The 10,000-nt window shown below is 39.3% G+C and overlaps 1 protein-coding gene across 2 annotated transcripts in view; it reads left to right on the top strand.

Moving 5' to 3' along the window:
* The window catches only part of LOC138042017 (uncharacterized), a 39,943-nt gene that overhangs the window by 14,275 nt on the left and 15,668 nt on the right, over positions 1 to 10,000 (top strand). For both annotated transcript variants that reach the window (XM_068887744.1, XM_068887743.1), the window contains exon 6: positions 8,074 to 9,271. In XM_068887744.1, coding sequence (XP_068743845.1) covers positions 8,074 to 9,271 — 1,198 coding nt within the window. The remainder of the gene's footprint in view (positions 1 to 8,073; positions 9,272 to 10,000) is intronic.

The raw sequence follows: 10,000 nt of genomic DNA, 5'->3' as shown, positions 1-10,000 counted from the left end.
AATGGCGTATTAGAGACATAAAATAATCAATTTGCATGGAGACTCACTTTCTATTGCACCTCCATACAATCGTTTATTCGAAATGCGTAAATGAACAGTAAAAGGTGTATAGTTCCAAAACAAAATGTGTTCCTATCTACAACATGGGAACCAATCGTTTCGAGTTCCGAATTCCGAGCGGAACAGATTGGACCTTAATGGATGATTCGAGAAATATTCTTCCTAAAAATGAGTTCCTTTCTGTCAGAGTCCAAGATGGCACAGTCGGTTAGTACGCGGCCTTGGTGCAAAGAGGTCGTGAGTTCGATTCCCCGGTTCTCGCATCCTTGTTTCGGAACAAAATGGTCCTTTAGTGTTAAAGTGGAACCAATTGTTCCGAATTCCGAATCCCGAGCGGAACAGATTGGACATTAATGGATGATTCGAGAAATATTGTTCCTAAAAATGTGTTCCTTTCTATCAAATGGAACCAATTGTTCCGAATTCCGAATCCCGAGCGGAACAGATTGGACATTAATGGATGATTCGAGAAATATTGTTCCTAAAAATAAATTCCTTCTTATCAGGGGCAAAGATGGCACAGTCGGTTAGTAAGCGGCCTTGGTGCAAGAGGTCCAGAGTTCGATTCCCGGATCTCGCATCTTTGTTTCGACTTCTTTCCTTTCCGTATAGCTAAGTAGCTTTACATAAATCCCCAAAATGTATTCCTTTCTATCACATGGGAACCAATTGTTCCCAGTTCCGAATTCCGAGCGGAACAATTTAGTTCTTTAGGTGCGGTTTGGTAACTATTGTTCCTAAAAATGTGTTCCTTTTGATAACGTGGGAACGCGTTTTTTATAAAAATAGGGAACAAAATAGTCCTTTAGTGTTAAAGTGGAACTAATTGTTCCGAGTTCCGAATTCCGAGCGGAACAGAATAGGTCCCTTTTTAACACGGGCAAGGATGGCACAGTCGGTTAGTACGTGGCCTTGGTGCAAGAGGTTCTGAGTTCGATTCCCGGATCTCGCATCCTTGTTTCGACTTCTTTTATTTCCGTGTAGCTAAGTAGCTTTAAATAAAAACCACAGTCTGACTTTGTTTTGGTCACCAAAAACGGAAGCCAACACAGCAAATTGGGCAACGAGATGAGCAAGTTGGTCTTTGACGCAATCGGCAAATACATTCACCCCACGCGTTATCGTCAAATCGTCGAAACGCAAAGTCTCGACGCGCTTAACGACAAAGAGCACCGACTTTTGTGTGAAGACCAAAAACATAGCTCTGTCGTTGCCAAAGTACACTATCAGAAGCGGAGATCGCGCGAAGTTGCTGTAAAGGCCCACGAATGTCTCCAAAAATTGCAGGGTACCAAACGGTCGGAAGTAGATAGGGAAGTCAACACAAGATTTAGCGGTGCAATGTCTAGTTCTAAAGCGGCCGTCGAGTGTACACAATCGGAAAACGCGCTCCGCAATAAAGTTTCCCCGCCCTCAAATCGCCTAGTAATGCAGAGTAATCATCGTCGAATGTTAAAATTCACGTCAAACGAGGACGATTGTCTCAAGCAAGGGATTAATAGGCACGGTTTTGGTCAGTGGACAGCTATTTTAAGAGATGCCGACTACGTTTTTCAAGAGGGAAGGACGGCCGATTCCTTGAAGAAGAGGGTTCATTCAATTAAGTTTCTCTAGAATGAATGAACTTTAAAAGAAATTTTGGACTAATTATACATGTATCACGTTTACTTTATTGAATCAACTTTAGAAAAAACGTTTGAACTTTGACGCTGGCAAAAAAGTGTAATGTTTCAGGTTCTCAGACATTAAAAATCATTACTCAGACATTTATATCACGTCTACTTTATTGAATCAACTTTAGAAAAAACTTTTGAACTTTGACGCTGGCAAAAAAGTGTAATGTTTTCCGATTCTCAGACATTAACGAAATACGAAAAAACGAAAAAAAGAAATCATTACTCAGACATTTATATCACGTCTACTTTATTGAATGAACTTTAGAAAAAACTTTTGAACTTTTCAGATTCTCAGACATGAACGAAATACGAAAAAAAGAAATCATTACTCAGACATTTATATCACGTCTACTTTATTGAATGAACTTTAGAAAAAACTTTTGAACTTTCCAGATTCTCAGACATGAACGAGACACGAAAAAAAAGGAATTATTACTCAGACATTTTATATCACGTCTACTTTATTGAATGAACTTTAAGAAAAAACTTTTGAACTTTGACGCTGGCAAAAAAGGGTAATGTTTCAGGTTCTCAGACATTAACGAAACACGAAAAAAGACATTAAAATCACGTCTACTTTATTGACTAACGCTTTTCTTTTTATTAAAGTAACTGCTCATTGGTGGCCAAGGTGTTTACGAAAGCCCTTGTCTCGCACTTGTATGAAAACGTGAACGTGGATCTGGGATCTTTCTTGTAGATTTTTCCTCTGTAGGTAGCATAGCCAAGTTGTCCCATGGCGATTGCTATATCGTTAACCAGGATCGCGAGTTTATTTGACAGCATCTTTTCGTCGTCGCACGGTGGCTGGCTGGTGGACGCCTGCGACGTTGCCGTGTTGGACTCGAAGCCAAATTTGTCCAGTTGTAGCTTTGCCGCGGTCAGACGTTCGATTGCTTTCAGCAAGGACGCGTGAAACTTCTGATTAACCAGGGTCACTCGCACGACGTTTTCACTGCCACAATCGTCTAACTCCTGGGTGCATAAGCAATCCTCACCGATCAGCTTCCTGGCCTCGTCTCTGTAGGAGTGTTTGTAAGATGATCTCACAGGGTCTCGCATGAAAGGATTTTTATGATCTTTGAACACTTTGTAAAGTTCTGCCGCGGCTGGAGATTCCTTTCCATCCTGGAACTGCACCTGACGAATACAAATTAAATGGAACAATGTCTCAGAACATTTTCACGATTTGTTTTGCTACCTGCAGCACTGCGATTGTGCTTGTTCCTTTTCTTTTTATCTCGCCTTACCTTGGATTGCTAGACAAAGAAAGATACGACATTCGTTACCTGGGTTGCTGTGACATCCAGTCCGCAATTTAGCAGGGCCTTGTGAACCGAAATTGGGCTGGCAGGGGCGCCATTTATTGTAGTCAACGCGACCCAGTATGAGATTGCGGGGCACAGTGATTTGTTTATACTTGTCAAGTTCCCTTCGAGCCACTGTTGCGTCATGGAACTTGGTATGTCATCGCCAGAACTACTCTCATCGTCTGTTTCTTCGTTGATGCAACAGTGTTTCTTCTCTTGGCTCGAAATGGCGCTAAAGAAAAACGCTGCGTTGTGGATACCTGAAACACAGCACAGTCAAATGCGTTCAATTTCATTTTTGATACTTAAAATGTTCTCCAAAGTTCCTCGGAAACAAAGGTATTCCAATAAATACTGACCTGAAATAGCATTGTCGCATGAATCACGTTTGCTGCAAATAGAAATCCACGCCCTGCCCAAATCTTTATCTTTTGCTTTAAAAATACATTTTGCGCTTATGATGCTGCACCTTCCGCTGATAACTGGTAAGAGATAACACAGTGCAGAGCTCTTTATCCCTTCACTATTTAGCTGTCGGCACGGTTGTCTTGTGCGCTGCATTTTCTCCTGTAGCACAGATGTTGTAAAATGGTTGCGTCTCTTATATAGTGGATCAAAGCAGTGAAATGTTGACGAATAAATTTGAAAGCGCTGCCCGTGATAATGATCAACGATGCACGAGAGTTTACTATTTCTTTGTCACGTGTTCACTTGCAACTTGTCGTCAAATAGGTGTCACACATCATGTAACTGTCGAATGGGTGTGAAAAGGGGCGTTTCTATTTTTGTATGTTTGACTACCAATCCCGCACAATGATGGTGTATCCCACGGGAAACCCAAAGAAATAACAGATCAAGTCAATGAAACACAACATCGATACGATCGCTTGGCTTGTTTACTCAGTCGAGCCACTCCTGTTGACCCAGCATGGCTTTTGCGATTTAACACTTCCGAGATAAACTTGCCATCTAATCCAGGAAATCCAAAGCACAAACAATGCAATCAAGGCTGTTATCCTAAACGGGTAATAGCTCTCTTTGTTGCAATAATTCACAGAAAACAACCCGGAAACCTGACATATTTTGTGATGTGATTTAGGACTAAATTTTAACAGGAATGCATTTAGGATGTTGCTTATGGCAATCCTTCCTCCTTTGTTCACGTCACTGAGATCAGGCTCAGTGACACATGCTTGTAATCTTAGCAACGTGTTACTGGATATCGAAAAGTTATCAGATCTCTGGCAACAGACACGACATCGATGCAAAAGAGCAAAATTTCTGTGATCAATTAAAATGAGTTACACTATTCGTCCTAACAAGCAACTAACAAGTAACTGTGTCCGCAAAAACCGTCCTTTTCTGCGTATGTTGAAAAATTGTTTGACTAAAATCTAGTGTATTTCTGCTTCACTGCTGCAAAAATTAAGCTAAACGAGTGAAGCAGAACGTGTCCGGGAGATCTGGAAAATCCGCGTTTTCCGTGCATGCCGAAAGCTGTTTGTCTAAAATCGTAACATGAAGGCTTGACTACTGATGAAACTCAAGCCGCACCAGGAAAGAAACTTGTGCCCGGGAAATCCGGAAAATCCGCGTTTTCCGTGCATGCCGAAAAATAATTGGAATGACATCAATGGCATTAAGGAATGACCGCTGATAATACTCAAGCCGAACCAGGGAAAAGCCTTGTGTCCGGGAAATCCGGAAAGTCTGTGTTTTCCGGGAATGCCGAAAAGTTCTTCGAATGAAATCAAATCATAATAATAATAATAATAATAATAATAATGAATGAAATCAAAGGCATTAAAAGGAATGACCGCTGATAAAACTCAAGCTGAACCAGAGAAGAGCCTTGTGTCCGGGAAATCCGGAAAATCCGCCATTTCCGTGCCTGCCGAAAAGTTCTTAGAATGAAATCAAATAATAATAATAATAATAATAATAATTATAATTATAATGAAATCAAAGACATTAAGGAATGACCGCTGATAAAACTCAAGCCGAACCAGGGAAGAGCCTTGTGTCCGGGAAATCCGGAAAATCCGCCTTTTCCGTGCATGCCGAAAAGTTCTTAGAATGAAATCAAATAATAATAATAATAATAATAATAATAATAATAATAATAATAATGAAATCAAAGGCATTAAGGAATGACCGCTGATAAAACTCAAGCCGAACCAGGCAAGAGCCTTGTGTCCGGGAAATCCGGAAAATCTGCCTTTTCCGTGCCTGCCGAAAAGTTCTTAGAACGAAATCAAATAATAATAATAATAATAATAATGAATGAAATCAAAGGCATTAAGGAATGACCGCTGATAAAACTCAAGCTGAACCAGGGAAGAGCCTTCTCACCGGGAAATCCGGAAAATCTGCCTTTTCCGTGCATGCCAAAAAGTCATTGGACTGAAATCAATGTTATTAAGGAAAGACCGTTGACAGAACTCAAGCTGAACTAGAGAAGAGCCTTCTCACCGTGAAATCCGGAAAATCCGTCTTTTCCGTGCATGCCAAAAAGTTAGTCACACCACAGGTAAACAATTTTGGTGATTACGGAAAATACGGATTTTACGGATTTCCCGGAGATATGAATATTTAATGATATTCCATGTTAATATATTCTAATATAATATAATACTTCTCATTTTTTCTGTAAGTATCTATCTATATATATATATATATATATATATATATATATATCTATATATATATATAAATCCGTGAAATCCGTATTTTCCGTGGTCAAGTAAAAGTTTGTGACAGACAGCAGTCAGTCGTTACTGCAAGTTTAATCATTAAATATTCATATCTCCGGGAAATCCGTAAAATCCGTATTTTCCTTAATCACCAAAATTGTTTACCTGTGGTGTGACTAACTTTTCGGCATGCTCGGAAAAGGCGGATTTTCCGGATTTCCCGGTGAGAAGGCTCTTCCCTGGTTCGGCTTGAGTTTTATCAGCGGTCATTCCTTAATGCCTTTGATTTTATCATTATTATTATTATTATTATTATTATTATTATTATTATTATTATTATTATTATTTGATTTCAATCTAAGAACTTTTCGGCATGAACGGAAAATGCGGATTTTCCGGATTTCCCGGACACAAGCTTCTTCCCTGGTTCGGCTTGAGTTCTATCAGCGGTCATTCCTTAATGCCTTTGATTTCATTCATTATTATTATTATTATTATTATTATTATTATTATTTGATTTCATTTTAAGAACTTTTCGGCATGCAAACGGAAAAGGCGGATTTTCCGGATTTCCCGGACACAAGTCTCTTCCGTGGTTCGGCTTGAGTTTTATCAGCGGTCATTCCTTAATGCCTTTGATTTCATTCATTATTATTATTATTATTATTATTATTATTATTATTATTATTATTATTTGATTTCATTCTAAGAACTTTTCGGCATGCACGGAAAACGCGGATTTTCCGGATTTCCCGGACACAAGCTTCTTGCCTGGTTCGGCTTGAGTTTTATCAGCAGTCATGTTTCATGTGTATATATCATTCCTTAAGGGCCCACTGACGTATTTTTTGGGGTGCGTTGCTAAGGATGTAATGGTTAAGTAATTTGAGAGAATTTGGCATTATTTTTGTCAGTTTCCAAGTTTTGTAACCCAATGACCCTAAATATGACGTCATCATACCTCGCCCATGGTCACGTGACCAATAAAAGAAAACTCTAAATTTGTCTCCGTGCTACGCAATTTGGGTATTTAATCGATGGTTTGATAATTTGTATTTGTTTTTGCATCCAGCCAAGCATGGTTTTCTTTTTATTTTGAAAAATGTTCTTTTTAAAGACATAAACGATACTGAAATACCCATAACTTTTTCAAAAAAGGTGATTTTAAAAAATCAATGCTTAGCTATATTCTGTATTTGGGGGTGAAACGTGCCATGCAAAAAAAAATTAATTCAATTCAAAACCGCTGGAAATTTAGCTTTTTTCTCAAACCGGAAGTCAGTTCGTTTACGCATGCGCAGTTGATCTGAAAGCGAGCGCGAGGAAGGGCGAGCAAAAACCTTCGATGGAAACAACAGTTTGTGCGGTGACTTTTGCTTGTGAGTGGGTTTTCTTGTCAGCTCATGATATGATTACGTCAGGTACCGGAAGTAATATTTCACTTCCTTAGCAACGCGCGAAAAATCCGTCTGTGGGCCCTTAATGCCATTGATTTCATTCCAATCATTTTTCGGCATGCACGGTAAACACCGATTTTCCGGATTTCCCGGCGACAAGGCTCTTCCCTGGTTCGACTTGAGTCTTATCAGCAGTGAATCCTTAAGGAGTCCCATTGATTTCAGTCTAATAAATTTTCGGCACATAATACGTGCCTATCTGCAACGAAAACACTAGAGAAACAGGGAAGTACGGGAAACGAACTCTTCTTCTTCTTCTTCTTCCCTCTTCTTCTTCTTCTTCTTCTTCTTCTTCTTCTTCTTCTTCTTCTTCTTCTTCTTCTTCTTCTTCGGTTACTTAAAACATGCTTTCGTTATCTTCCTCATGATGCCTTTGAGTTTCAAATGTTCCATCTACATACATATTGAGTACGCCTTAAATTAATTGGGCCTTGTCTCCAGATACCTGAGCACTTTGTTATCTTGTAAGCTGTGACATGTTTGTTCTTGAATTGTTTTGCAGAAGCCTTTAATAACACGGGCTATTCAGTTTGCAGATTACGCATCATTTAAAAGATTTTATTATTACAGGTTCTAGATGTGCCATGTACTGTTCTTGATATTCTTAAAAGTCATTCAATAACAAAGACGTTGAGCTCAAATAAATGATGTACCACTTAAACATCAATATGACTTGTAACCCCTCTCTATTTTTAAAACATTGACGTTCAAGCCACCCCCAGCCTACTACATAATTTAACTTAAGGCCCCCCATTAGATTCAGAACCCCTCCCCTCCCCCCTCCAGATAATTATTGCTCAGTCCCTTAGAACTCAAACATTTTTCGGTCTCCCAGCACCAAGGAAACTAATCATTATCATGTGTGATCTTCTCTTAGGTAGAAGGAACATGGCCAGTAGTGCAGTGTAAACGAATCCTGTTTTCTGAAGCTAAAAACGGTATACAAGTGCATCCTTATACCCCTTGGGTTCTAAGAGCAGAACCAGGGGACGAAGTGGAAATCAGTCTTCTAGCGACTAGATTTGGGACTCCAGCGCCTGGTGTAGAAATCCACATTACTCCATTCATTTGTGATAAAATATTTTACGAATATGGAGGTCCTCGAATTGGGACTGAGCCTCTTCCATTTCCAGCAAAGAACCTTACAACTAACGAATCTGGATTAGTACCCATAAAATTCCGTGTCCAAGATCCAAAAAAGCAAAGGGAATTTATCGATGGCCAACTGTATCCATACCTGTTTTGGGACCAAGGAAACCCCCTCGACGCCAATAAAACTTGTGCGGAAAATCACTTGGATCTTCTTAAATCTTACATTGTTATTCGAGTGTTTGACAACTTTACCTATCGAGAACCGCTTACATGGAGAAAACACGTGTACCCAATTTTCAAACAATACTCGTTGCTGTATCCAGTGATGACGCTGAATTACGTAGATCTGGGAAACTACTATGAAGTTACCCAACACCTTGATCATATCAATATGACGTTGCGCCTGCCGAGGACACACCCCAATCACATGCCAGTGACTCGTGATTTATCTAAAAGTAAGCTAAACATGATCCTTACATGGCTTGACTGTCCAGATGAAGGTAAAGAAGAGCAGGATTTTACCATTGAAGAATTACGCAGAAATCTTCAGACGGCGCTGGAAGTCGAGCATTCCACAATCCCAACATATTTGACTGCGTTAGCAACAATAAAAAAGAACTACAACAACGAAGTGCAAGCCATATTCAAACAAATAATTCTTCAAGAGATGCTTCATCTAGCCTTGGCGGCAAATTTATTAAACGCAGTCGGTGGAAAACCTACTTTATTTTCAGAAAACTTTATACCTCTTTACCCAACTCGCCTCCCCGGTGGACTTTTGCCGACCTTGCAAGTTCCGATTGCAAAATGCAGCATCTCTCTCATCGCTGATATATTTATGGCAATCGAACAGCCTTCACTCACAATAGACACGGAAGACCCTGATCTTGGTTCTAAACTTGACAGCCACGAATACATCATCCAAGGAGGTGATCAGTCTCATCATGGCACTAAAGTAACAGGAAAATACACCTCTGATGAAGGTCAGTAAATAATTTTAACGATCCTCAATACACTCTTCACCACAAACAAAAGAAAACTTGAGCGGATAGATATTTACGAAAAAGGAAACACCATTAGTGAAACTGAACACAATCGAGTGGCCAAGTGTTGCCAACCAGAGAAAACTGTGGTGGGAGGCAATAGTTTCAAGTGTCCAAACGTGCAAAATTGTTTAAAAGTTAATAAAACAACCGTTGAAATCGCGCTTGTTCGATATGAGATGGTTTATAGCCAACGAGCTGGGTGGCCCTTCTTTTTATTTATTTTATTCAATTATTTATTTCTTTATTTTTTGCTATAAAGAGCATACAACAACTAGAATGATTAGGAAAGAGGGAGGAAAAAAATAAAGATAACACAGGGGGGTCTAAAAGAAGCTGAAGAGCTTATAACTGGTTAGACCTCCTCAGTAACACGACCTACCCATGGATCTACTATAACTAACGAACGACTGAAATAAGTACTGAATTAGAGCGTCGGAAACAGAAAGAGATGACATAATATAAAAGGCCAAAAAGCATAGACAGATTACACTTCAAATCTTGAAAAAACGTCAATTTCGAGAGAAATAAACAATTGCTTTATGCATTAATATTTCTTACAAAAAATACCCTAAATTCTTTCTTAAAAGTAGCAAGAGAGTTGACAGAAACTACATCGGAATTAAGACCTTAGGACCTTGATAAAAAACGGTAATTGGAAGATATCAG

Source organism: Montipora capricornis, chromosome 3, assembly GCF_036669925.1.
Source record: "Montipora capricornis isolate CH-2021 chromosome 3, ASM3666992v2, whole genome shotgun sequence".
Classification (NCBI taxonomy): domain Eukaryota; kingdom Metazoa; phylum Cnidaria; class Anthozoa; order Scleractinia; family Acroporidae; genus Montipora; species Montipora capricornis.
This window is presented reverse-complemented; position numbering and strand designations above follow the sequence as displayed.